Genomic DNA, 27813 nt, shown 5'->3' with positions numbered 1-27813 from the left:
AAGTACTCAGATCAGGCCTTATATAATTCTATTCTCCTTTATCCACGCCTTAGACCCATGTCCAAGGCATGGCCTGCCATTTCATACCCTTTGCAATAGGTGGCGCTGACGCCTGGCAGGGAGAAGGCGGCAGCACATGCTGGGCTCGGGGGCGATGGGCTTGAGTGCCCAGGAGGCGACGCTCTAGCCCGGAGCCTGATATTCGGTGGCTTGGCCGAGTCTTCCCTGGGGACTGGGTTAAGGCCGAGAACCTCTGGCCCCAAGGAGCGCATGCGCGCCCGGTCCCCCAAACATGGAGTCCTGTAGCCCAGGTCTTACCTGAGTCAGGTAAGAGACGGGCGGGAAAGGAGTGGAACCTCCACCCTCCCCCTCGCAGCCCACCCAAGAGTGGGACTGGCCCCACTTGGGGTAAATGGATGGTGCAAATGGACCACGCCTGTCCTGGGACCCAGCTGAGTGACAGTGGCCTAAGGGTGCGAGGATCTGGCGAGCGCAGGGTGCCCGGGGGTGTGTGGGTGCGCGCACGAGGCGTGCCACATGGGCGAGGGCCTCGGTCGTCGTCTCCCAGATCTCGGCCTGGACCAGAACACAAAAGGGCCCCAGCCATCGCCCGAGGCCTGGCTCCCCTCCAGCGTTTCCCCTTTCCGTTGGGCAGCCTGACCAGCCCTCCCGGGCGCCCTGGGGGGCTGCGCTTTCCCTCTTGGGATCGGCCTTTGTGTCTGGAAAGGTCGCAGGCACACCGATGTGACGGAGGGGTGGAGGGCGAGGCGGGGGCCAGCGTGGGAGGTGGAAGGAGCGGGGGTGCGCTGCAGCCTGGCGCGTGGGGGCTTCCCGGGGCGAGCGCTGCGGCTGCAGCGGCGGCACGGGACGGGCTGGGGCGCCCAGGGCAGGAGAGCTGCACTGGTGGCGTGGGCGGGGGCCCTGCCAGGCGGCCGTGGGGCAGTACAGCTGGGAAAGGTGTGAGGTGACGAGAGCAGTTGAGGAAAACCGAAACACCTGCTCGTGGGTTGACTCATCCAGGCTAGGAGGAATAATCTAATATGGAAAGTAATGGGGGGAAAGGAGCCGTGTGCTGTAGCATTCTTCTCTGTGCTGTAGCATTCTTCTCCGGCAGCTAGGAAGAAGTTGCCTGTCTGTCCGAAAGAAGGTTTTCTTAGAGGGCTGTGGTGAGCGGCAGATGAGATATGTGAAAGGGCAAAGAGCTGAACACGTGTAAGATACTATTATGTGTTAGGATCCTTCAACCTATTTATCCGTTAGAGTGGCTAAAATGACCTCGAGGAGTGGAATTATGGGGTAGTAGTCCCAGTCCTGGGATTGTGGGGTGTGTGAAGTAATGTAGAGAGTGTGTAAAGATAATTTAGGGGTGCCCAGTAATTCTGTAATATATGGAGACAACTACAGTATCTGTCCTTTTTTTTTTTTTTTTTTTTTTTTGGTTCATCTGATCCTGGTTACAGGGGTTATTCAGCTGTGTTGTTTCCCTCTACCATTATCTTTGGAGATTTCCTGCAGAGATTGTTATCCACATATGGTTCCAAAGAGGGAGAAAGACAATAGTCACTTTAGGAATGTGTTGGTTAAATTTGAGAGAGAGGATGATGTGATTTTATTGGTAATTTATTCAATTTGTCTTGCCCTCAGCATGAAAGCAGTCTGTTGTACAAAAGTGCTGGGCTGAGGGAGACTTGTCTCCTGGGTAGAAGGACCACCTTGGCCAAGTTTCCAACACGTCTCTGAACTTTAGTTTCTATCAGGAACGAAAAGAACTTAAAGGTCATTCAGCCACATACCCAGAGCTTGCATACATTCCGTAGGGTTACCCAGCCTCTAGTGACAGGGAATTTGTCATGTCCCAAAATGGCCAAGCCACCTCATCCCTCTAGACACTCCTTCCTGACTGTTGGAAAATTCTGTATGTTGAATCGACATCTGTTTCTCCACAGTTTGCACTCACTGGAGCCATACAGAGTAAAATGTCTAATGCTGCTTCCACAAATATTTGAGGACTGCTAACACATTTCCTTCTTCCACTCACTCCACAAGGCTTCTTTTCTTCAAACTAAACATGCCCAGTTATTTCAAACAGGGAGGCAATGTGGGGCAGTGGAAAGAACGTCAGTTCTGGAGCCAGACACATCTGATTCCGTTCCCAGTCCCTTCACATACTAACACTTAGCGCTCTGAGCTGCTATATCTTTCTCTGAGATGTGTGAATGAAAATACTCATTTAGCTGGGTTCCCGAGAGGATTAGGGATAAATTGGGTGATGATCCATGCTCATAGTAGGAGCTTAAAGTATGAGAGCTGTTACACTTTTTATGACATGATTTGCAGTACATTTTAGTTGATCTCTGAACACACTGCTGTTTGTCTGTTTGTCTTAATATCTGCTTTGTAGAACAGAATAAAATACTCTCTGTGAGGTCTAGCTAGCAGAACAGTGTAGGATTAGCTTATTTTGAATACTTCTCTATAGTCTACAATCACAGTAGTTTTTTTGGACCTGTATCCCATTGATTTACTAAACTTTTTTTGTTAACTGAAATCCTAAGTTTTACAAAATGCTGCTGTTCAGGTTTCTTCCATTTTGCACCTTTTTAGTTTATTCAGATCTATAATTACTGCTCTTAAAAGTGGCAGCCCCAGTTCTATGCTGTTTTTGTAAATATCCTTGAATTTGGGTCCAAAATTGAGGTTAGAAAAATATGATTATTGAGCCCGTGGAACCAGCCCTGATGATTTCCTAACGCTGTTGTGCATCAATGAGATGGAAAATGCAGAGCTTTCTACACTAATTTTTGCACAAATCTGAGGTCTTACTGTGATGTGGACCTGTGATAGAATTGGAATGTGATAGGAATGTCTGATAAGCTGTTGTCTGAGGAAATACTGCTGCATGTGATGTTGGTCAAGATAGGTTCCGTTTGGAAGAACTGAAGGGGTGCCCTGAGAGCAAGCCAGAGGCTGACTTAGTATTTATGTACGGTCTGTTTTCTCAGGCACTTCCAAGGGTTACATGCCTCGGGCCAGATTCTCCCTCTGCAGAGAAGCTTCCTTCTGGAATTAAGTCGGGCACCACTAGAAGATTCCTTAACTCTTTGACTCCTGGGGCATCATGGTCAGCATTTTCTCCCTCCATTTCCGAAGGCAAATTCCCGGCTTTAACCAAGCTGATCTGTCATAGCATGCTCTGCATTTTTCTGACTCATTGTTATTGTGCAGAGATTTTTCCCAACTGGAATGCTTTTTCTATTTAACCAAGTTCTGGGCTCCATGGCTATCGACCTCCATTCCCCTTCTCCAAAGAAGTTTTTCCTAGTCACTCTGTGCGGGGAGGATTTCTCCTCACCATCCGATTTGGGATTTCTGTTAGTTTTTGGGAGCTTTCCCTGGCCCTCCTTTTTCCCCTAGGGGCTTACACTGTTTCTCCCCCAGTCTACACACTTGTTCCATGTGGGTAGATATGTTCTGTGGCCTTCAGAATAGGATCCTTTGTGGGGCACTTAGTCTGTTAATTAGAAAATTGCCTTCATCTTGGATGCTGGTGCTTCTGGCCTGTGAGAATGAAAGTATGGAATTGTTTGTAGGACTCAGAGGTTCCATTGAGGATAAATATGAGAAATATATAATGCAGAGGCTCTTGCTATTGTTTTCAATAGTTAAAATAGGAATGTCCTTACTTTGTTGAAAGGACCAGTTTAAATCTTGCTGAGTAATTCAGTCTTTAAAAAGTGGCAGTGGCTAGTTAGTATAGGTAATCCTCAATTTGTAAAGAGACTCATTTAAATTTTGTTAGGTAACCAATTAAGGCCTTTTAGGGTTTAAATCCATCTGTGGCTTCTCCTTTTCTTTAGGACAAATTCCAGCCTCTTTCAGATGGACTACTCTTTCTAGCCTAATTTTTTGTCCGTTGGGGCCCGGGGCCCGAAGGTCGTGCCTTTTTCCCCAATGGTTGTGCAGTCCTGAGCCTCCCGTGCTTTGCGAATGCAGTCCCCTCTGGCTGGAATGTTCTTTGTCTCTCCCGGTAAATGTCTATTCATCATTCAAGACAACCCTTCCCCCCTCCTCTTAATTACTTCCTCCCCTTTGCGCCCTCAAATTTTTGTACTTATTCATGCAGTATTTGTTAGGGGCCTGCTTTGTGACTGGCACCGTGGCGGGCTCTGGGGATACAAAAGGTGAATAACACTTGGGTTTGGTCTTTGAGGGCCTTACCCGTTGGGGAGGAGGGCGCCGATCTGTAACAAAATGTTGCTAGGAAATCAAAAGGAAATTTTTAAAAGCATCAATTCTTATCTCTCCCCCCACCTCCAGATGACCAGTGTCTTTCTCTGGGACAGGAGCCCTTTCTCATTTATTTTGTACCCGGCTAAACATGCATTTGTTTCATGCCCCTCTTAATCAGACCCTGGTAGGTATACCCTCTATGCGCCACACGTTCTGATGACTTGTTCCTATGGCTGGCGTCTACAGAGTCTGGTGGGTGGCCCTAGGCTCCTGGTGTGATTAGATACCGGCAGCCTCGGCTAGCCCTGTGGCCAGCCTTTTGCCGAGTGGTGCTGTCTGCACTGCTGCCCTAAGATTCTGCCAAGTATTAGAAAGGCTTCTGCCCGGTGCGGAACAGAGGTCTGCAGCGCCCCCGCTGGACCGGCCGGCTCTGGGCTGCAGCCTCGCTTGTTAACGCTCAGCCTGAGCGCGGCCATCAAAATTTCAATTTATAGCCAGAAAATGTATGTAGATACTCTGATGCTCGACACTTCTCTTTTTAAAGGTGTAATAGATGCCTTTTAAAGGACTATGGGTTAAAGAAAACCCCTTTCCTCTTTCCTGCACCTTTGGTGTCTCTGCATTGTGATTTGCTGCACGTAAAGGGGGTCTTGCTGCCCTGATTGTGTGGCAGGTCCAGTGCCGCGCGCGGAATCCGCGCTGCGGTGGCCTCCGGCATGCCAACCACGTCGCACTGCTGTAGAGGAAACGTGTCCCGCACTGCTGCGGTTGCCCGAAGGAAACCACACTTTGTGCAACTTTGGCCTGCTTTGCTCCGTAGCAGCCATCCTATATGTTCCCCCTAACCTGGAGAGTCCCACAGAGCTTATGGTTCCCTTGGTCATTACCCATACTTAGAGACTTGGGAGATGTTGGGTGCTCGTGGTCCGCTCTTTCGGACATGGGCACTCATAGGATTTGGCATCCACACTTTGGGCATTGAATGCAAACAGGCGCTGCGGCAAGGACCACAGCCCTGTTCTCCTTTAGGTCAATTGGCCACCCTCTAAGGCTGGGGCCTGTGGTTACTGTAAGGGGAGTTTTGGGGTCTCAGGGTTCTGCCATCTTTGCCTGAGGCCTTAACTTCCAAGGAAGGGTTCTGCAGCACAATCACGAACTCAGGGTTTGGGGTCTGCGAGGAAGCGGTGGGGTGCTGGGGGCGATCCACACTTATGAAGGCGCGTGAGGGGGGCACCCCACCACTGCGGCGGTGGCAGGGCTGCAGGGAGGGGCTCTGCGGCTGGCGCGCTCCGGAGGGGCGCTGCGGTGTGGTGGGCGGTCCAGGGGCGGGGCGCGGGTGGGCTCTAAAAGTCGGTGCCCGCTCGCTCGGCACTGCTGCGGCCACCAGCACTTCTCAGCGCCTCCTGGCAGGCGGCGGCAGCCCGGGCACCTCCTCTGCGGCAGCCGCGCCTCGCCAGCCGGAGCAGTGCCGCATCGCCCAAGTGGCCGCTCATTGCCGCCGCTGCCGGCTGCCCTGTGCCGGCGGTGGGCAGCGTTCCTGCCGCCACCGACCTCGCACAGCTGCAGGCGCCTCAGCGCGCCCAGTGCTCTGCAACCCTGCGGCGGGCGGCATGGGATAACGCGGCCATGGTGCGCCGAGATCGCCTCCGCAGGTGGGTGCGTGCGGGCTGCGGTGGAGGGCGCGTGGGGGTGTGGCCGGCTGATCCTAGTCTCGGGTGCTGGCGGATGCTGGGGACTCTGCCTGGCAGAGCCCAGCTGCCTTGTAAAGAAAACCCCACCCAGCCAGCCACCGTTCTGTCTCCTTGGTGTTAGTGGGGTCACTTCTGTCAGCCGTAGAGTGTTTCAAATTTGGGGTCTCTCTGGCTTATTTTTAAACCCCGGGGTCGCCCCAGTAAGGTTTGAGATTTTTAGACCATGAGCTCACCCCAATATGATGTATGATCTCCAGACCCCCGGTATCGCCTTGCTGCTAATTAGGATTTTTAGACCCGGTCATCTTTGTAGTGGTGACTTACGACCTTTACATCCTGGAATCACTCGTGTGGTTTACGATTTTTAAGACCCCACCATTGACGTGGTGTGATTTAGGATTTCCAGATCTAGTCATTGCTGTGGCGTGACTTATGATTTCGCGATCCTGGTAATGCCCCGGTGTGACTTAAGATTTTTAGACCCGACCCTCACTGGTTTGTGACTTGGGGTTTCTAGACCCCAGTACTGCCCTGCTGGATTTATGATTTCCAGACCCCTGGTATTGTTGTGGTGTGATTTAGACCCCGCTATTGCAGTAGCGCAATTTAAGATTTCCAGATCCTGGCGTCTCGGTGGCGTGTTACCGCAAAGGTGTGACTAGAACTTGCCGCGCCGTTATCTCCAAGATGTTAAGTATTGTTCAGAGGTCAGTAACGAGACGTGCGAGGGGTAATGGGGATGCAACCAAACTGTCATGCTGTAACCGGCAATGTTTGATTTAGCGGGTTTACAGAGCAGTTCGTCCTCTCACAGCGATGCCGTCAGGTAATATTAGACAAATGCATTTTTCCCATGTACAACATGAAGAAATCAAGGCTCAGGTTAATTTCCATAGTTTTCACTGGAGTTTGTTGAATTTATACTCTGAATCATGACTCCATCAAATAATGGGAATTTGACCAAAAAATGGATTAAAATGTTAATCCATTTTATCTACGTACTCGCTTCACTACTAAAAATTCTAAAATGTCGGTGGAGCAGTTTTACCGAGGCAATTAAGACCGAGAATAACTCTGTAAGGGGCTGATTTGCTTTCTCAGAGTAAAAGAGGGCCAGCGGTGGGTTGTGCAGGAGCGCAACGTGGGTATCAGGCGTGGGGTTTTTGGTCCCCTCCCCCTCTCATGGTTTGCTGCCAAAGGAGCCCCTCCCTGGTGCTTTGCTGAGTCACTGCAGATTCTGCTGCTGGGACTGTGAATGGATGCCAGGAGAGATGATTTGAAAAATAAATGAATTGAGGTATAGGGCAGATAGCACTGAGAAAATGATAACGAAAATCAATTTTTTTTTTTGTTATTTAGGAGGCGGTACTGGGATGTAGCCTGCCGCTATTGCGCGGCGCAGATTGTGATATAACCCTCTTGTTCCAGCACTTTTCCAATCGTTTCTATTATTACCATGAAAGGTAGAACTAAATCTTGGTTTCTGTTTTATAGGCAGGTACTTCAGGGGCGGGGAAGACTACCCTAGTGATGGCTAAAAACCATATGCAGGGAACTGAGCTTAAGGGACATGGTTATTTTAGCATAGTGGAATCATGGGTATATTTTTTAGTCAAAAAAAAAAAAAGGCATTTTTGTGAATGAATTTGCTCACGTTGGGTAGGGGTTGTGGCCAGATTACGGGTAACACAATGGCAGGGTGAGCGCATAGACGCATGCCGGTTTCACCAAGGTGTGAGCAATTGATCTCCTTTATTTGTGGCTATTTTAATGACAATTTTATTGACATCTTATTTAAGTTTTGGAGGACATTGTTTCCATTCTGGCTGTTTGATAAAACAACTGGGAATTCTTTCCCTGGTGACCATGGGGAGTCGCAGACTGGACAAGGAAACAGTTTCTAATTCAGTGTGCATGAATTATCTGGATCTTTGAAGTTTTGGGCATGGCAAGGCTGGGTGTAGAAACCAGTGCTTTCTTTCCAAAGAGAAAAAACAATTCTCACATGCTGGGTCTGTCGGATTTGGGGTGGTGGTGGGGGTTGGGGTGGTGGTGGGGGGGTGTCATGAAATTAACTAAATGAGTCTGCTAAGAAAAGGAGGAATATAATCTGTTGCCCATACTTATTTTTAAGAGATTAGATATGCAGGCTCATGACAAAGCTGCTTATGTTGGAATATACAGTGGAGCAGCTGTCTTGTTGCTTTTACAGACTCTTTACCCTAAATGGTTTCTCAGCCCAAATCTGGACAGTAGTGCTAAAGGGAGCTTCACTTGGATCAGAGGGTTGACAAGTATTTAAAATCAGAAGCAGCTCTCTATTTAAGGACATGTGATAAGTCAGTCTCTCTCTCTTTCTCACACACACAAACACACACACATTTTAAGACATTAGTAGCATGTATATGTATTTTAAACATTAGGAGTTGTTGAATAGGTGTTAGAGTTTTTAGAATATACAGTAAGTTATATTTTTCCTTGGGAAACCTCTTTAGCAGATATCAGGAAGAGCACAAAGGTATGTGTGTGTGTATGGGGAAGCTGAGGGGTTAAAGTGGCTGAAGGTAGGTAGAAGGTTACATACTGAAATAATATATTTTCCCCTTAAAAGTAGAGTGGTGAGCAAATTATGGTGATTGCCACAGCCACAGAGGTGTGATCCAATTCTACTTGATAAAACTTTTTGCCCTTGGTGGTGGTGGTGGGGGGCTGGTGGGCAATATAGTCACTGTATGGTACAAAAGTTTCCTTCTCCATGCTTCCAGCTCAGGTTGTGGAAGTGTACCATATTACCCCAACTGCTTTTCCCACAGGATGAGGGAGTGGTGGGTCCAGGTGGGGCTACTGGCCGTGCCCCTGCTGGCCGCATACCTGCACATCCCACCCCCTCAGCTGTCTCCTGCGCTGCACTCATGGAAGACTTCTGGCAAGTTTTTCACCTACAAGGGACTGCGCATCTTCTACCAGGGTAAGAACTGGATTACTGGAATACCCTATAGGTGTGATCCACGTAGGTCCCAGCCAAGGTGCTTATTTTGTGTCCCTTGGTCTCTATTGCCCCTTAGTGATGGAGGGGAGTAACCCCTTTCTCTGTTTAGTGTCCCTGAAGGAATGAGGGGCATGGATTAATTCCCCTCATTCACTGGAGAGCCAGGAGACTCAGAAAGCTGTGGGGGTGGGGGTTGGAATTAAGAGTCCAATCTCTGTATACGACTTTTTAGTAAGTTTTTTTTTTTTTTTTTTTTGGTGTGGCTTGATTTGTATTCAGATATTAGTTTTCTCTTCTGAGCACCCCTAGTGTCAGGTTATATGTACAATATTCAGAGATGTAACTACCATTGTTTCTCTCCCCCCAATTCCTGATTTAATTTTATTGAATTGTTTTCTATAAAGATTTTTAAATGTGATTTAAGTCTTATATTGTTGTGTAAATTAATTTGCTAAGGATAATTACTATGACTGTACTTACTAAGTAATAACCATATGCCAGGCATCGAGTTACATTTTCAACCTTCATTGTTTCATTGAATCTTTACAACAGCATTTGGAGATAGGTGCCATTAATCTCATTTTATAGGTGAAGAAACTGGGAAACAGACTGGAAAAGATTTCTTTTGGGCGGGGGTCAAGAGCAATAACGAAAAATGTTTGTCATAAACCGTTTTTCATTATTGCTCCTGACCTCCTCTCATTTGCTATATTCAATTAAGTAAGTATATATTATATTGGTTTGGTTTATTTCCAGATCTTCAATATTTGTTGTTGTACAGATTATTTGTATAGATTAAGAATAAAGCTCCTTGGCTAAAGTATATAACATTTTTAATTGCTGTAAATTATTTTTAAAAATCTTATTATTGAATTTTCATGCCACTGGCAGTATATAAATGTATTCATTTTAATCCAGTATTATTAGTAAGGCATTTTATTGTCTATCTGGCTAATCTGAAAGATGTATAATTATTCCATATTATCATATGCATTAAAAAATGTTCCTATCTGTGTGTATTGATTAATGCTTTTTTGTAGTCGATAGAATTGTATAATAGTTTGAACATTATGCTTTTGATACCAGATTGGTTTTCTTCTGCTAAAACAGCATAAAACTATAAAGCGCTCACAGGAAGAATTGCTCAGTATTATAGAATTTTTGTAATAAGTTACTGATAAATTACAAAAAATTTTTAGTTTATGTGTTGATGATATATTTTTAACTGGGAAAGTTTACTTTTTACTGTGAATAAGCTTGTATTTTAACTTAATATAAAGTAAAGGGAGATATAGATACGCCTTTCAAAGGAAATTTAAGTAAAGCAAGCTACCTTCATATTTTCACAGGAAGTATCCTATTTATAATTTTTCAATACACAGATTAAAAAGTGCCTGTTATTACTTGAAGCAATTAGCTTTCATTTTAAAAAGCAATATATCAGTTTAACTTGGTTATAGATTTTTGTCCTTTATACCATATTAGTTAAGATTTTAACATATTCAAAGTTATTTTTATAGGGAGTTGGCCTAATCGATCTGCCTTTTTTTCCAGACTCTGTGGGTGTGGTTGGCAGTCCTGAGATAGTTGTGCTTTTACATGGCTTTCCAACTTCCAGCTATGATTGGTACAAGGTAATGAAGTCAGATTTCTAGGTCCTATTATGTCTTCAAAAATACAAAAATCAAGGATTTTCTTGTTAGCACTACAAGGCTCTTGAAAATTTAAATCACTTTATGAAATAGCATTAAACATCTAACTGTTTCATTTATTGTAAGGGAGTAAAAAACTCTTTGGCAGTCTGGAAAGGCTCATTGCGAAGTTAACAATGCTGGAGCTTCACCTTCAATAGATTAATCACTAGGAATCAAGCACTTTCCAGGAGGATCAACTCGGGTGTGGCTAGTGGTAGTTTCATTAGGTTTTCACTTTATCAAAGTCCATCTGTAAAGCTGGGATAGGGATGAAGCTTCTGTGCTGCTGTGGGTCACGGGAGGGGTGGCGCGGCGCAGGAGCAGAAAATCCAAATCATCCTTTCTTTCTTATAGATTTGGGAAGGTCTGACCCTGAGGTTTCATCGAGTGATTGCCCTTGACTTCTTAGGCTTTGGCTTCAGTGACAAACCGGTGAGAAGCACCTATATGGAACCAGTATTGGGACTGGGGAGGATGTGGATGGAGGGGTCAGGCTGGCAGAGAGACCTGTACATGACTTTATCCTTTATCCTGTGTATCTGGCCTTTCCTTTTCTTAGAGACCACACCACTATTCCATATTTGAGCAGGCCAGCATCGTGGAGGCGCTTTTGCGCCATCTAGGACTCCAGAACCGTAGGATCAACCTGTTGTCTCACGACTATGGAGACATTGTTGCTCAGGAGCTGCTGTATAGGTCAGTGAAGCCAGATTTCTATCCTCTTCACAGGCTGCACACTAGCTTAAGATGCTGGGAAAGTAAATTGTTCCTGGCCCCCTGCTATTCTTTTCGGGGGGGGGGGGGGGGGCGCTGTGATCGGCTGCTGCGCTGGTGTCAGTCTGCTCAGCTAAGTGTGTGTGTTTCCTCATCCCCTGCTCCAGGTACAAGCAAAATCGATCTGGCCGGCTTACTATAAAGAGTCTCTGTCTGTCAAATGGAGGTAACTGTCTGTCTTGGCAGAGGGTGGAAAAGTGGGGCATAGCCTAGGAGGGCCACCTTTAGATGATATAGGGACATCTAAGTATAATCTGATGATACTGCAAGCACACACAGTATTTTGTGCCGTGAATTGCTTTGGTGGTCGATGACATTTATGAACCCCTTTTCAGAATGATGATTTTAAATATAGAAAAATAAATAGGCTTACAAAGGAAAGTAATTATGTTGACATACAGTCAATAAGAACCTGTATCATAGTAATATGTACTGCTTTTGGAGTGCATTACACAGTGAGATCTAATGGTGGGTCTGGTAGCACTCTGATTAGAAGTAATGAGGAGGGTAAGTGCTGCTTTGATGTATTTGTAATGACTATAGGTTATGAAAAAAATAAGTTATAGATACCATATATCTATGGTATAAGTATTAGAGTCTTAAAATTCTTATTTGATGGCAATACCAAGTTTCAGGAGGAAATCAGTGGGCCCCAGATTAGAACTTTTGGAAATGTTTCTTTTTCTTTGTGTGCCATTGAGCACAGCTTTAAATCCATGAATATCCAAATGTCCCCTGAATGCCTGAAGGGCAGCTTGGGAGAAGAGTCAAGTCTGTTCCTTTTTCAGCAATATTTATGTCTTTCTTCCATTGATTCTGGAGAGAAATGGAAAAGAAAAAACTAGTTGTCCCCCCCCCCCCCATTTTCTTTTAGGACCTTCACTTACTGAAAGAATCTTGTGTTTCTGCAGCCCAAATCATTAACAACACTGTGTTCTGTGTGGTGGGAGGAAATGCTAAGTGGAGTCAGCCTAGTCATCAGCATTATGGATAGTTGTGTAATTATTTTTCCCTACCCTTAAAATGGGGGAAGAAATTCCAGTAGGATATAATTTAATTAGGTAAACACAAAACACTCTGGAGAAGTAATCATAGAAAATAATAGTCATGCCTTGCTTAACGAGGGGGATACACATATATGCAGTCCGCTGTTGGTTGAAATTTGTTATGTAGTGCGTGGCTGTACTAAGTTTTATTTGTGTATCCATTTTGGCTAACGGCCCAAAAGGTGACAACGGATAGGGTGGATACTTTCTGATAATAGTCTTACTTTTGACTTAAAAGTTGATGGTAAATGACTAAGAGAAATCTCTTCTTCTACAGGTATCTTTCCTGAGACTCATCGGCCTCTCCTTCTCCAAAAGGTTGGCTACTTCCCTGAATAGGTCCTCAATTTTAAGGCTTGTGTTGATATTAAGTAAAGTAGACCTTTTAACTGTAGCTCATTACAGCAGGTATAACCCTTAAAAGTTTTCTCCTCCTTATGAATTCACTTTAATAAAGTTAATTTTCCCCTTCTTAGGCAAACAAAGCAGTGGAAGTGGCTCCTACATAAAACTGAAAACTATTTCTGAGAATGAGAGATGAATAGATATTTGGAGAAATACAACTATGTAAAGATTTGTGTCACAAGTATGAAGTATGATATCTGAACAAACTGGGATCCTGGTCTAAGCTTGAATACACAAAAGTTAAAAGCCCTAAGGATTTATGGCCAGGTGCTACGGTCCCAAGCTACTTGGGAGGCTGAGCTAGGAGAATGTCTTGAGCCCAGAAATTTAGGGCCAGCCTGGGCAACATAGACCCTGATTCTTTTCTTTTCTTGAGACGGGTCCCACTCTATTGCTCAGACTGGCCTTATGTTTTTAATCCCCCTGCATCAGCCTCCCAGGTAACTGGGATTACAGATGTGCACCACGGTGCCTGAGGTACTGCTTCTTAAAAAAAAAAAAAAGAAAAAAGCATATTAGGGGTTTAGTGAAGTATAGAAGTGTAATCGTAATGATAATTAGAACTATATTTGTCTTCTATGAGAGAATAATGTGGGTAGACAAAACAAAACTGAAGCTAACCATGGAACTTTTCAGGGGGAGCTTTTTAGTTCCTAGTATAAAACTTTTTGTCCTGATGAGTTGGTTTCTCTGGATTCTTGATTTTTACTTTCACTTATTATCTACAGCTACTTAAAGATGGAGGTGTGCTGTCACCCATCCTCACGAGGTTGATGAATTTCTTTGTATTTTCTCGAGGGTAAGTCGTTATCAAAGATGGAGTATGGCCTGGGAACGCTGTAGTGAAAAGTTGCTGCCATTACAATTCAGGGCCAAATCCTGGGGTTTGAGATATTCAGGCAAAGGTGTTGGCCACTTGCCAGGAAAGTAGTAGAAGGAATTCATAAATCAGTTAAGGGTCAGACTTCATGACCTCTGAGGTTCCAGCCATATTTAACATTCTGAATTCTCTCCACACTTATCTTCCTGCATTCTGGCCTCTTTTCAGTCTTACTCCAGTCTTTGGACCATACACTCGACCCTCCGAGAGTGAGCTGTGGGATATGTGGGCAGGGATCCGAAACAATGACGGGAACTTGGTGATTGACAGGTAAGAAATAAACCTTTCCTTTGGGTTCTGGAGAGGCTTTTTCAGAAAGTGGGGCAAGATGCAAGATTGCTTCTATTTGATGACTTGTTCCTATCACAAGAAGGCTGGTTAGTTAGGACCTATGAGGCAAACCGAAAACTGGTCTTGGTCTCTGCTTTTCAAAAAGAAATAAATAGATATGGTGAGCCCTGTGCCTAAGCCATTTGGTGCAAGAAGGGTGGATAAATAGCTATGAATTCTAATGCTAATTGACTGATATACTTTAGATGTTTTTGTTAATGCTTCAAAATGTCCAATCATACTTGTGAAAAGAGCCTAGTACCTCTCAAAAAAGTATCAAGGCTCTTTCTTTTGCATATCTTTTCAATAGCAACAGGGAATGAGATGCAAGACTTCTCTGTCTTATACCAAGAACTGCCATGCCTTGGTTCTCACTGAGGGACCTAGAGATGGTAATATCCATAACTACTTGAGGCCCTGTCTTTTTTATCAGTGGGGTCAAGTAGCATCAGTGTTTTAACTGATGGCTTTGCTGGGATTGTGTGTCCTGCTAAGTCCCTGTGAAATCCTTCAAGATTAGTTTTAATATAAAAAACTGAAGAACAAACATGATCTCCTTAAAATTTATTCTTCAAAAAAGTAAATAATAAGAGGTGATATTTGGGTTCACAAATAATAATAATTATTATTATTATTATCATCATCATCATCATCCTGGAGTTGCCAGGAAGAACAGTACATGAGTCTGAGAGCTGAAATGTGGCTACAACATTTTGCACTATAGGAAAAGGAATTCTCCCCATTCTGTCTGTGATCAGATGAAGTACAGAGATGACATTTTATGTTCATGAGCTTCTACACTTAATTTTAGAGGACAATGTCAACTTAGAGATCATGTAGTTCATTCCTCCTATTTTAAAAAAAAGAAAACTGAGATCAGAAGATGTGTGTTATAACTTTGAGTCATTGAGCTGGTTAGTGGTGGAGCTAAAATCAGAACCTTAAGTCCAGGTTTTAGTCACATATGCTCCAAAACAACCTTCAGCCTTCCTGAGCTCTCATCCCTGCTTAATAAATGCATAGGCCCATTTGTGCTTCTGTTGATATGAGAGGTATGATCACTGCTGTAGCCAGAGGGTACTTAATACAAATGGATAAAGTAGCCATTCCCAGGACATCTAAGTTGCTTCCAGATGCAAAAGTGTTCCTTGTGGCTCAGATCAGGCTTTGGAGTTCCACTAATAATCAAGGTTTCTTGTTCTGCTCCTGCTGACTTACCTGTCCTATAGTCTCTTACAGTACATTAATCAGAGGAAGAAGTTTAGAAGACGCTGGGTGGGAGCTCTTGCCTCTGTAACTATTCCCAGTGAGTATTCTTACATTACTTTTGATAGGAAAACTTAAGTTAAAATAACTGCAACTCAGTTAAATCTGAATTTTAGCTAAACAGTAACTATATTTTGAGAATTAGTATCAACATAGAAAACCAAAATTTTTGTTTTTTACCTGAAATTCAAATTTAACTTGGTGACCTTTTATTTCATTAGCAACACTACTTCTAACATCTGGAACACCAGTGATGTATGTAGAGTCAAATGTATAAACCACTGAAACATGTAGTTGGCATTGCTGAACTACTGTGACAGGAGGCTGTTGAGATTACTAATCAAGAGGTTATAGGTGGTTTGAGCTCATTGGTGTCTTCATTCTCACAGAATGAAAATATTGACATAGGCCTCACATACAGTAGTTAGTGCTCAAGAAATTATTGGTTGATGTCAAATAACTGTAGAGACTTAAACTATGACAGTATCTTGGATTTACAAAATGAGAATGTTGAAAGCTTATTCTTTTTGGTCCAGGAACAGAAGACCTGGAAGGATAAAATGGCTGTATATAGGAGAAAGTGTGCCAAATGAAACAACTGACTTGGTTGCTAGGTTTCCTATAAGAAAAAAATTTGTTTAATTTGCAGAAAATCTTTTTTTTTTTTTTTTTTTTTTTTGAGGTAGGGGAGTTAATTTTAGGATGGCAGTAGGAAAACAGAAATGAGAGCTGTTGGTAATTCATCCCTCTTCTGTTTCTTAGTTCATTTTATCTATGGGCCATTGGATCCTATAAATCCCTATCCAGAGTTTTTGGAGCTGTACAGGTGAGTCTTGCTTAGAGGTGTTTTGTCAGTATTTCATCCTGACAGGGGTAAACAGAATTACCTGTTGAGGCTGTTGGCACTAGCTATTGTCTCTGACCTCAATGGCTGTTCATCCAGAAACCATATCATGGAAAGATCAAGAAACTGAGTTATATTTTCTCTTATTGTGTATAGCCTGTTTTCACTATTACGGCTATTTCATATTCCTAGGTATAGAGATAAGAAAAAGCTATCATGTGAACCAAGGAATGAAAGTGGATATATCTTAAATGTTTGTTTTAATCTGACTGTAAAGCCAGTTTGTTGACCTAAACTGAGTAGACTGATAGGAGAGATTAAGAGGAAAAGTGCCTTCTCATTAGTTGTTATGCTCTCTGGGTACTTACTTGGAAGGTGTTGGAATATGAAATCTTTTGACTATGTCACGTAAGACTGTTCCATACCTTCTTATAGCCTAGTGGACATATATGGCCTAGTAGTAGATGGCTTGCTTGTAATTTTAGTCAAAATCCCCTCTCTCATCGCCTCCTGAGATTAAGGATGGTCCTTGGTTATCTTTGCTTGGGGCAGTGAGTTGCTGAGTGATCCACTTGTTCTATGCTTCATGCTTCTCTAAAGAGCTGAAAGTCATCCTGTTTTGCAACTGTTGCAAAAGTGTTATATTTTCAAGTTGTTGTTTGTTGAATTATGAACAATTAAAAACTAGTCTGCATAAGTGGAATTGGCAAGTTTATCTGCCTTAGATAATTCCAAAGTAGAAGGCGAATAAGCTTTTTGTTGGTTCCTTCTAGTGTGGTCTATATCTGCAGGGGCATTTGCTGGGGCTTCCCACTGGCTTACCTCCTCCCTTCCCTCCAGCCTTAAGTTCACCTACATGCTGTTCTCTTCCACTAGGAAAACGCTGCCGCGGTCCACAGTGTCGATTCTGGATGACCACATTAGCCACTACCCACAGCTAGAGGATCCCATGGGCTTCTTGAATGCATATATGGGCTTCATCAACTCCTTCTGAGCTGGAAAGAGTAGCTTCCCTGTATTATCTCCCCCACTCCCATATCTGTTGTGTATTCCACTTAGGAAGAAATGCCCAAAAGAGGTCCTGGCAATCAAACACTGTTTTCTCACAAAAGTCCACTTTACTCACATTGATGGATCAGAATATAGAAAAAAGGCAGCAGAAACTCTGACAAAATAGCCCACCTCATTCCTTTGACGTCTGATGAAGTATATAGACTTGTCTTTGTGTTATTAGGAAATTCTGATGAGCATGACTTCTCATGGATGCATAGAGACAGGCATTAGACATTCTTTTGCTTAGAAGACTTTTTAACACATCTGTGGAACTTTCCTGAAGTATCTGAAAGTGCTAATTTCTGGCCCAACCCGAATTGGAATTCCACAGTAGAGAATGAGGAGTGGGGCCTGTTATCTCTCCTTAAATGGCTTGAAGGGTACATGGTTTTTAAAGTTCTCTAGGCAACATAGTTTAAGTGAGAGTGAATATCCCTTGTCATACTTGGATTAGTTTCATCAGCTGCTTCAAATTATAGACATTTTGTTAAAATATTTGTTTAAGTAATGCAGTATTTTAAAGTATGGTATAAGAGTATGATATGCCTACACATTGTATATAGTTTATAAGGACACTAAAATGGCAGACCTTTACTCTGCTAAAGTAGTGAACCTTATTAAACGTGTAATTTCTGAGTAAACTAAATCCAAATTATTTACAGAATTTCCTAAAATCACAGACATTAAGAACCAATTGCATCTGTGCCAGAGATTTACTGTTATTAGCTGGAAAGATCAATTCTAACAGCAAATAATAGTCTAACTACTCATACCTCAGTGCTTAGAAGCATGTCCCTCCTGGGCTGAAGTGTAGGGAGGGGACTGTTGTATACTCGGAGTTAGCCTTGCTGAAGTACACTGACTCCTCTGGTGATGGTGGCTTAGCTTCCCATTGGCTGTCCCAGAGAGGCTTTCTCATGCAGCTCAGCAGTTCCTGTACTTAGCCGACAGGATAGTTCCCAGACTCTTTAAGAACAAATTCTCAAAGACCTATAAGCAAATGGTGCTGAATAGTTTTTTTTAAGCCACAGTTTCATTGTCTTAGTCAAAGTAGGATTATTAAGTGATTAATTTTAAATTCGTTTTTTAAAAATTAGGAACTTCAAGTATAACAACTTTGAAACTGGAATAAGTGTTTATTTTCTATTAATAAAAATGAATTGTGACTAAAGTGGATTCTGGCTTCCCCTCCCCCACCACCCCTTTGGGATAAAATTTTCCAACATTGCCAGGAGCTTTCACACATTAAACAAAAGAATACAATGAAGTTAAGCAGCTGGAATATAGGATAATATTTGATTTTCAAGCTCACCCAAAGCTGCACTGTCATACCAGAGCTGACCAAGTGAGAAAGGAAAAATCCAAAACCAAGGAACACCAAAACCCATGCACAAGGACAGACATTGGCTTAATCTGCTGGCTCAGGGCCAAGCAGTTAGTCATTAAATCTTTAAAGTGTGATTTTGGGAAATTCATGCCACTAGCCTAAAAGCTCTCTGACAGTGATGTACATACATACACATCAACTTCATCTTGCCCAGTAAGAACTTATCCAACAGAAGCCAAGATAACATCTACAGGTGTTCTCTCTTTGCTTCTGACAGTCACCTGCATGGTCACTCCATCTGCTAAGGCCAGCCTGGACCTCACCAATAAGTCAAAGCCACCTCTGTATATACCTGAGAGGAAAAAAGTGAGGAAAACCATATTTAAGAACTCAAGCTCTAAATAATGAAATTTATCATGCTCTGCCTACATCTCCTTTCTATTATTTTAGTTTAGCTTTTCCAGAAATTTGTGGGAATTGAATCCTTCATATAAATTCTATTTTTTAACAATAGTCCCATGAGACCAGGCACACAGAAGGCTTTGAATAATATTGATTTGGAGTATTCAAAAGACCGAGGGAGAGGCAGCACTGGTAGCTGTGTGAGACTTCAGTGTCTTGGTCCAGATATACATCTTAAAAGAACCTAAGAATGGCATGCAAAACAAATTATTCATTTTGACTGTACTTCAAATTCTTGCTCACATAATGGGATGATGGACAATAGCAGGGCACAGGATGCTCATCCACATCCCTTCCTATTAAATTTGGAACAAAATTTAAGAGAAATGTGATCCAAGTCTCTTACCTGCCAGATAGAGTGAGTGGGAATTCTTATTCTCAGGTACTTTATCTGACCTCTCACATGGCTGCATGCCCAGAAATGTGATGATATTGCTGACAGCTTCTGTGTAGAGAAGGTTTTTGCAACAGTATTAGAATAGTTCAGCACAGTGATCTGCTGCTATTCTGGGGTGTCTTGGGAGCTGGGGGTAAACAGGGGTATAGATGGCATATAGGGAGGGTACTGGCCTAGAAAATAGTTGACTTAATTAGATGATGAAGACAGGAACCTGGCCTTTTAAGTAGATGAGTTATGAAGGATTTAAAGAAAAAGGAGTTCTGGAATAATATATATGTCTATTAGGTTGATACTGCTATCAGGCAATAACACTGGCAGCAAAGTTGTTCTCACCTTCAAGGGTTTTTGTAGAGCTGAGGGCAAAGGTTTCCTCCTTCTCAAAGGTATCTCCCACCTCTTCCCAGGCGGCAGCAAAGTTAGGTTTCAGAACCTTCTGAATGTGATCAGACACAGTCACTTCAAGATCTTCCAGCTAGGGGTAATAAGCAAGGATCGATAAATAAAAATCCTTTTGGGCACAGAACAAAGAGGGAAGGAACATAATCATTTATCATTCTATGTTAAATCCCTGTTGGGGCCTAAGAAAAACTCTGTTACCACAATAGTTTAAGTTATGTAGTCTGTATAAACCTAATGTTGTAGGCCTTAACACAAGCAAGTAAGAAAACAGGACATCCGTCAGATCACCACCTGTAGCCCTGAAGTGCACAGCAGTCCTGTTGCCACACCCAACTATGCATTTCAGGTTGTTCAGTACCTTCTAAATATTACATTCACAAACAGGTTTTTTTGTTTGTTTGTTTGTTTTTTTATTTAAAGTTTTCCCTCCTTTCTGTGAAGGCTTTTCAGTCCCTGATCTGGCAGTAAGCAAACTAAAAGTGTTGAAGCAGAAATAATACAACCCACTTTTAATAAAACTGATCTCATATATTATAATCTCATGAAAAAATCATATAATTATTTCCATCTCTTAATTATCCCTTTTCCCCTTATATCTTGGTGTTCACCTTAAATTCTCTGTAACTTCTCATTGTATCAACCAAACCATTTTTAGTTTGAACACCAAGATATAAGGGGAAAAGGGGTTGAGTTTCTTTGTTTTAACTAATCTTGAAGTGGTCAATTTTAATTCTCTTTGCCATAATGCAATCCCATTAGAGAATAGGATTAGTTCAGGTCATCCTCAGCTGTAATCTGTTTAATAACAGGAAGCCCATGGTTCATGTCAGCTGTTCCTAGAAAAACACTTCAAGGCATAAGTACTTAGTGTTGTAAAGGTGTCAAAGCTCTGCAGGGTCGACTCACCACATACTCATCATCATACCCATCCTCATCTGGAACTCCAGTGTTAGGGTCACAGTCCCGGACCGTAAACTTCAAGGTGCAGCTAAATGTGACTGCAACTGGGAGAGAAAGAGCAGGCAAACCCACATCAGTGGGTAGTGCAAGTTTGAAGTTTCCATCACTACTTAGGAAGCACCATCCATGCTGAGTACTGTGCTCCACATTTTCAAGTTACATACCCACATGCCCTATTTTCTAGGGTTATATTTCTCAAAGCAGCCTGCAATGAATGGGTCCAAAAGGCAGTCTCACTGAATATGATGCTATGGATTAAAACAGTAAAGATGACATGGGCAAACGGTTTTTATATTGATGTGAACAAAGCAGCCGGGGAAGATACTTTTGGGGGCTTTTTGCCATGCCTGTCAAAAGGGTGTGTATGTTGAAAAATAAAAACAACCAGTGTTCCGGGACCTGACAAAGCAAAAAATACTGATGTAAAAAGCATACAGATCATCAAATTTACACTGACCAAGTACATCAGAGTTTCAGTATTAAATACGATCTTTAGACTGTGGACTGACAGGAGTCCACGGATCATCAGAATGAACTTGCTGTAAAAGTCAACTTTTAACCTACAGTTAGTAATTACTGTCAATAACGAGGTTCTAATATTGATAAAGTCAATGTCTTTAAATGGAAAAGCATGTGGGCATCTTTTATGTTTGAGATGACTGGTGGAAGTATTAAGAAATGGAGTTGTGGGCACATTTTTGGAAGGTGAAGTCTTCAGGAAGATAGGACTGTCTAAGCTGTTTGAAGGAGGGAATTTAGGCAGAAGGAATACTTAGGGTCTAATCCATGGTTTAGGAAAGGCTTACAGGTACAAAAAATATTAGAAATTGGAGCACTAGTTTGGGGGATGAGTAAGGAGAATAGATGCAAATGTAAAGATTACACATGACAGCTTGGGTAGTAAGACTTTCATCTACTCATCTTAACTTTAAACTCCATCCATCCATCAGTTCATCCATCCAACATACTGACATTTACACATAAAGGTATAAGCTAATGTGGCAGACACTTCTGACAAAAAAAGGTGGCTGAGGCATGACCTCTCTAAAAACTGATTATGCTGTAGTTAAATAAGTGTGGTTTGTGGGAGTGTGACTTATCTATCTATAATATAAATTTTAATAAGTGCTGTGTGAGCTTACAGGATTAAGTGACAGGATATAACAGTTCAGTTGGATCTCAAAACTTGGTAGAAGAGCAAAAGTAAAGAGACGGGAAAAGTCCATGGGTAGTTGGCAACCATTTTGTTTAGGAACAAGTTGTGAAATACCTTGCATTTAAAATTATTTTATGATGACTCTGAGCAGCTGAGACTGAAAGATTAGAGGCAAGATAGGTAAGAGAGTGCTTAATTCAAACCACTGGTGGGAATCTTATTAAGAATGAGTCTGATGGTTTCAGGAGAATGCAGAAAATAGAGGATGGTAGTGAGCTGACCCATATAGGAAAGAGTATACCTATCAAGAGTGCAGAATCTGTTTTAGTATTATAAGGGGTGATCAAATTCTTGGGACTGGTTAAATTAGGTAGGATTTTCTTCAAGAGGAAGAGGAGAGAAGTGTATGTTAACACAAATCTAGCACAGGTCAGCTGAGAGAGATAGGACTATGGTAGGAACAAAGGTCATGATCAAGTATGAAGAGTCAGGATAGACAATAAGTAATAATGAGATGTGTTCAGATTAAGCAGGGAGGCTATAGGCAAACGAGGAAAGGGAATAAGAGACAAAACCAGAAACAATGCTAGATCACAGACTGGAGACAAAACTGATTGAATTTAATGTAGAAGTAAAGACAGAAAACTGGTCAGAAAAATGTTCCTGAAACTTTTATGGCATTTATTTTTGGTAATGGGAACTAAACCCAGTGGTACTTTGCCACTAAGCTATATCCCCAGAGTTCTTTTTATTTTTTATTTAGAAACAGGGTCTTTCTAAGTTGCTGAGGGTCTCACTTGAGTTGTTAGGGCTGGCCTCGACCTTAGATTCCTTCTGCCTCAGCCTCCAAAGTCAAACTGGGATTATAGGCATGTACCACCATTGCCTGTCTGGTGGCAATTTTTTTAATTAAATGATTTGGTTGATACAATGAGAAGCTACAGAGAATTTAAGATGAACACCAATAAAAACCACTGGTAGTAATATCTCAGTGTAGTCAGAAAGGATGATTGACACTGGGTGATGAAGAAAGGAGGTAAGAGTGGCTTTTCCAGGGCAAAAACACAATACCAAATGCACCACCATAATATCAAGATGAGCACTTAATAAATAAGAAAGGCAAATAACCAAAGGGAATAAGGAAAGTATGTCCTGAAGAGCTACATTAAAATTATTTTCAGAAGTGAGGCTCCTCTTATGAGGGCTGGCTGAAAATGAGAGGTGACTACTGAGGTGATTTGTATGAAGAGGAGGCAGAGTTAGAGAAAAGATGGATGCTAGAAATTAAGTAAGGAGAGGGGTATGTGAAGTGAGCTAGGGTGTACAGCATATCATGTAGCAAATGTCAGAGTGGGGAATTTGGAAGGAAATTGTCAGGTCTCAACCAGTGGTATCCCTCAGTGGAGGGAAGACTGACAGAATAAGAGAGGGGGGGTTAGGAAAAGAGTCCAGAAAGCTTTGTAGGGATAATAATTAAAGGAAAGGGTTGTGTTAATAGGGCAAAAGAGTAGGAAGAGGGTAAAAAGGGTGGATCTGAAACAGGCCAGCTGCAGCAATCCACAGAGATCTGGACTGAATTGAGAAGGAACAGATAGATGCAGTGTAGTTTGTAGGAGGGTGAAAGCATGATGATCAGTGAGTGCCAAAATGAGCAGACACCTACCTAGAAGACAGTCTTCCATCCTTGGGCATGCTACACTAATGGCAGGAGGGCTGCTGTTCAAGGTACTTAAAAGGTTTTTCTCTAGGACAAACAGGAGGAAGGGAGGAACAGTACAGAGAAACACCATTAAAGTTGCCCTCCGCTGTAAAGGAGTCAGTTACTAATGAATGACAGATGACTTGGAGGATAAGGCAGCATTCCTGGGCCAAAAGTCAGGAGGAAATAAGAAAGAAAAGGGAAGGCTGGGGCTTTAGCTCAGTGGTAAAGTGCTTGCCTCGAATGTGTCAGGCACTGGGTTCGATCCTCACCACCACATAAAAATAAAGATACTGTGTGTTCATTTACACTAAAAAAAAATTAAAAAAAAAAAAGAAGGGAGAATGGAAGCAAAGGAAGGGACTAAGATATAGTGGGAGGCCTATAGGCAAAGCAGGTATAGAATAAAGATCTCAAATGGGGCATCCTATAAGCTCAATGTCAACTAGGTCTAGTTGGTCACATTTTACTCACAAAGGAAATGGGAAAAAATAGGGTGAGAGACAGGATTTGAGTAGGAGGCTGCAGGAGATTAGGTCTTGAAACTTTGGAGAGAAACTGTTAGGTTAAAGGTCTTGGTTGAAAAGAAAGTTTATAAGGAAGATGATTAAATGATTTGCTAATAGAAAGTTATTGCTGACAACTTCAGAGATATTGGGCTTTCTTATTCAAGAGTATGAATACGTAGTTTGTCCAGAGAATGGATTTCTGCTATTAGATGGGGAATGATTGAAGATTATGAGGAAGGAAATATATCTGAGGAGAAGAATTCTGCATCCATTTATTTTGTAGCGAGATGGTATGTGAAAGTAGGACAGGTGGTTAAGATATTGTAGATTACTGTATAGTGTGTGTCATTAAAGTTGCTCATAAAAGTTACCCTGCTTTGGGGAGATAGGCTAAAAGCAACACACATTTCCTAGGGAGAATACCACAAAGGACAAGATGGAGGCTAGAAGCTAAAAGGGAGAAAAGAAGTAGGATTTAGTCTGGGAGGTATAATACAAAATGTGGGCAGGGAAGGGCATTAAAGAGGGCCAAAATGAAGAATACGGGAAGATGGCAGAATTGAATATGAGGAATATGTAGGTGAGAGTTAAGCTAGATTATAACTATAGGTGGAGAAAGCATGTGAAGAAAAAATGGCTAAATAAGAATTTTTGTCATGAGGGTGAGAATCTTTGCTTAAATGATATTTCAAAGAACAATTATGATCAATAGACTGAAAGGCCAAGGAGTTTAAATGGGATGGATCTGAGCCATGGTCAGTGGCAGGAACCCCTCCTATGGTCTGGACTAAACTAAGAATGTAAATGTATTCAGAATAATGTAGGAAACAAGGGAGATGAAAGAAAGAACTATCAAATTCATGAGAATGATCTAAAGATGGCAGCTGAAAAAAAAAAGCAATTGTATAGGTAACAAGGGTTTCACTAGGGTCAATCGGGAAAGAGTGGAAGAGCATGCAGAAAAGATGGAGTCATTTGAAGACTGGCAGGTATTGATAAGACGGATATGGCATGATAATTATACTAAAGATCACAAGTAAGAAAGGGAAGACAGGGAACTAAGTTTTGGGAGCACTATATGAAGAGTAGTTAAGAGCAGGAGGAATTGCATGGGGAGATAGGATGAGAAATGGTGTTTCCCAGAGTGGGAGACCCTGTAAGACCTTATAATGTGAGTCTTTTGGTCAAATGTTGGCTCTTAATGCCAGACTTCAAAAAGCAGCATATGCAATGAGAGAACAAGGGTCTGACCAGTTAGGGCAATCTTTGGTGAGAGATTTTTAATTAAAATGATCAGAAAGACAAGAATTAAGATGAATTAAAGAGCCAGGAGAGAGCTCTGAGTATTTTTTTCTGTAGAATAGATTACCATACAAGAGTGTCTGGAGATCATGCTGGGAATGTAACTAAAGAGTAAAACTTCATTTGTTATTTCCATGTATAGATGGGAGATGAGTTTATGCCATGTGTAATTAAGATATTGGAGGGAAGGTCACCAAAGGGAGATAACAAATGAATATCATGTAACGTGCTCTTTACATGATGCACTGAGGTTACTCACAGAAGTAACTGTAATATGACAGGTCCAACTTAAGTCATTGAGGACCTCTATACTGTAAGTCCTGTTTGGGTGGAATCTCCATTTCTCAATGCTGCCCTCTCTGCAAGCATCTTTGGGGTAGGGAAGAAAGCACTAGGGTATGTCACACTGGCAAAGAAAAGTTTCAGCTTGGAAGTGATACCGATCGCCAGAATTGATCACATGGCTGCTACCAACCAGCAAAAAGGTTCAGAAGTACAATCATGCCTTGTGTCTGGAACCACAGGAAAATTTGCTGTACAGGAGACCAATGGACATAATAATTTTTCCAATTTACAATGTTAAACACCTTAAATCATCTGAACCTGTATTTAAAACTTACTATATTAAATTTCCCTACTCATTAATTCAATTATCTTTTTGAAAAACAAACTTTACTGAAAGCATAAGTAAGTTTTGCAAATATAATGAATTAAAAAAAAAAAAAAAAAGCAGTAACTCCATCATGTGGAGGTTTTTTGGCAAATCAAAGTCAGATCCTGGAGAGAGAAGCTGGATAGGGAGCACTGTTCAAAAGTAGACTGAATCCATTTGAATGAAACATAGGTTTTAAATGAAGGGAGCTTGGCAATAAGGCGTTTCATTTAGTTCATTCCTCCCTTCCTCCCTTTCCTTTCCTGTTTGTTGTTGTTTACACTTTATAGCTCAAGCATTGGTCCCTGGATAAGTTATCAAGAAGGACAGGAACAGGAAAGCAACAAATGAAAATATCATCTGAAGGCTGCCAGATACTGACTGGAGGGAGAAGGCCTCATTTGGGCCAAAAGACATAGAAGAAGAGGGATTAAAGCTTAGAGGAGCACTATATAACCTAGAGAATGATTCTGAGGTGGAATGGTAATAAGAAAGACCACAGCACCATAAAGATTCCCAGAACAGAGAATTCAGTCAGATCCAGAGTGGCCTGCATAGTCAGATTTGCACGGAGAATTCAGTAAGATCCAGAGTGGCCTGCGTAGTCAGATTTGCTAGGTATAAGGCCAGATTACAATGATAAGTATATGGGAGTAAAACAAAGACCTGAACAACAAGCGTCAAAAGTAGACTTATTTTTGATGTTTTGGTGGAAACTTTTTAATTAAAGGATTTGGCTGAAGGGAAAGTTAATGGCAATGCTTCTTAAATGACAGCATTACCTAGGAATTTGTTAGTAGTATAAATTTTTTCCCCAGACCCTGACCTTAGACCCACTGAATCAGAAACTCAGAGTAGCCCCTGTCAGTTTGAGCTTTAGTAATCTATAGTTTGGGGCTACTGCTTTAGACGAAGGCAGATTAAGAATAATTCTAAAATAGAACCTTTTCTAGCAACTGTCATTAGAATTAGCTGAAAACTGGAGAAGCAACTGAGGAGACTTGTATGAAAGGATAGGAGAGAAGGAGAGAATGAAGAGGATGAAGGCTAAAAATGGCAAAAAGGTGAGGCTGGAGGGTGCAACTGGTAGTGTGCTGAAATGGCCAATGGGTAAGGGCATTAAAGAGTGACAGGATGAAGAACACAGGCAAGGGGTGAAGGAAGTCCGGAAGAGTGATTTTATGGTAATCCAGGAAGATGGCTGAATTGAATATGAGGAATATGTACTAACTGGAGGGATCTGGCAAAATACTTGGGCCAAAAGTCATGATGGAAAAGGAAGAGGAAAAGTTAGATGCTATCTAAGGGGAAAGCACATCTAAAGAGGAGAAAAGTGGTTCTGAGTGAAGGGAAGAGTGGGGACATGAAGAGGAGGAGACCTCAAAAAGAATATATGTCCTTCATTATGAAAGGTTAGGATATACCTGGGAAATCTCCAAAAGGAAATCTAGAAGAACCTTCTATAAGAGGAACATCAAAGATGTACTTAGAAATTAACATGTTAAGATTTGTCAAAAGTGAGGGAAGCAACTGAGGAGATTTGTATAAAAAATAGTGAAGAAGTAAAGAGTAGAAGATGGACATTGAATGCTAAATAAAGAGAGAGGATGTGTGAATTAGGCTAGAAGCAGAACATGCAGTATAGAAAATGAGCTGAACAGCAACTTTAGGAAATGGGAATTAAAAATTTGTCAGAGTTGTGTATTAACAAGGAGAGACAGTGAGATAAGAATGTGGCAGAGGTG

The 27813-nt window shown here is 42.0% G+C and overlaps 2 protein-coding genes across 2 annotated transcripts in view; one reads left to right on the top strand and one right to left on the bottom strand.

The window, feature by feature from the left end:
* The first annotated feature begins 277 nt into the window (after positions 1–277).
* Positions 278–17323, top strand: Mest (mesoderm specific transcript). The gene is made up of 12 exons (XM_071611874.1): positions 278–327; positions 8735–8889; positions 10465–10544; positions 10959–11036; positions 11164–11300; positions 11486–11544; positions 12702–12742; positions 13558–13628; positions 13878–13979; positions 15269–15345; positions 16068–16131; positions 17026–17323. Exons 2-12 carry the CDS (start codon positions 8736–8738, stop codon positions 17141–17143), a joined length of 981 nt encoding a protein of 326 aa, XP_071467975.1. The 5' UTR covers positions 278–327; position 8735; the 3' UTR covers positions 17144–17323.
* Positions 14589–27813, bottom strand: part of Copg2 (COPI coat complex subunit gamma 2) — a 135488-nt gene continuing 122263 nt past the window's right edge. Inside the window, exons 21-25 of the mRNA XM_027950112.2 lie at positions 20697–20794; positions 19725–19863; positions 19338–19436; positions 17976–18881; positions 14589–14889 (exon numbers count right to left, since the gene is read on the bottom strand). Of these exons, the coding sequence (XP_027805913.1) occupies positions 18751–18881; positions 19338–19436; positions 19725–19863; positions 20697–20794 (467 nt within the window). The 3' untranslated portion in view covers positions 14589–14889; positions 17976–18750. The remainder of the gene's footprint in view (positions 14890–17975; positions 18882–19337; positions 19437–19724; positions 19864–20696; positions 20795–27813) is intronic.

This window comes from Marmota flaviventris, chromosome 1, assembly GCF_047511675.1.
Source record: "Marmota flaviventris isolate mMarFla1 chromosome 1, mMarFla1.hap1, whole genome shotgun sequence".
NCBI classification, from domain to species: Eukaryota; Metazoa; Chordata; class Mammalia; order Rodentia; family Sciuridae; genus Marmota; species Marmota flaviventris.
This window is presented reverse-complemented; position numbering and strand designations above follow the sequence as displayed.

Bases quoted from the DNA above. Each gene is read 5' to 3' on its own strand.
- Mest (XM_071611874.1), top strand. From the start codon at position 8,736: ATGAGGGAGTGGTGGGTCCAGGTGGGGCTACTGGCCGTGCCCCTGCTG. The intron at 8,890-10,464 runs GTAAGAACTGGA...CTTTTTTTCCAG, and splicing joins ACTGCGCATCTTCTACCAGG to ACTCTGTGGGTGTGGTTGGC. The intron at 13,629-13,877 runs GTAAGTCGTTAT...GCCTCTTTTCAG, and splicing joins TTCTTTGTATTTTCTCGAGG to TCTTACTCCAGTCTTTGGAC.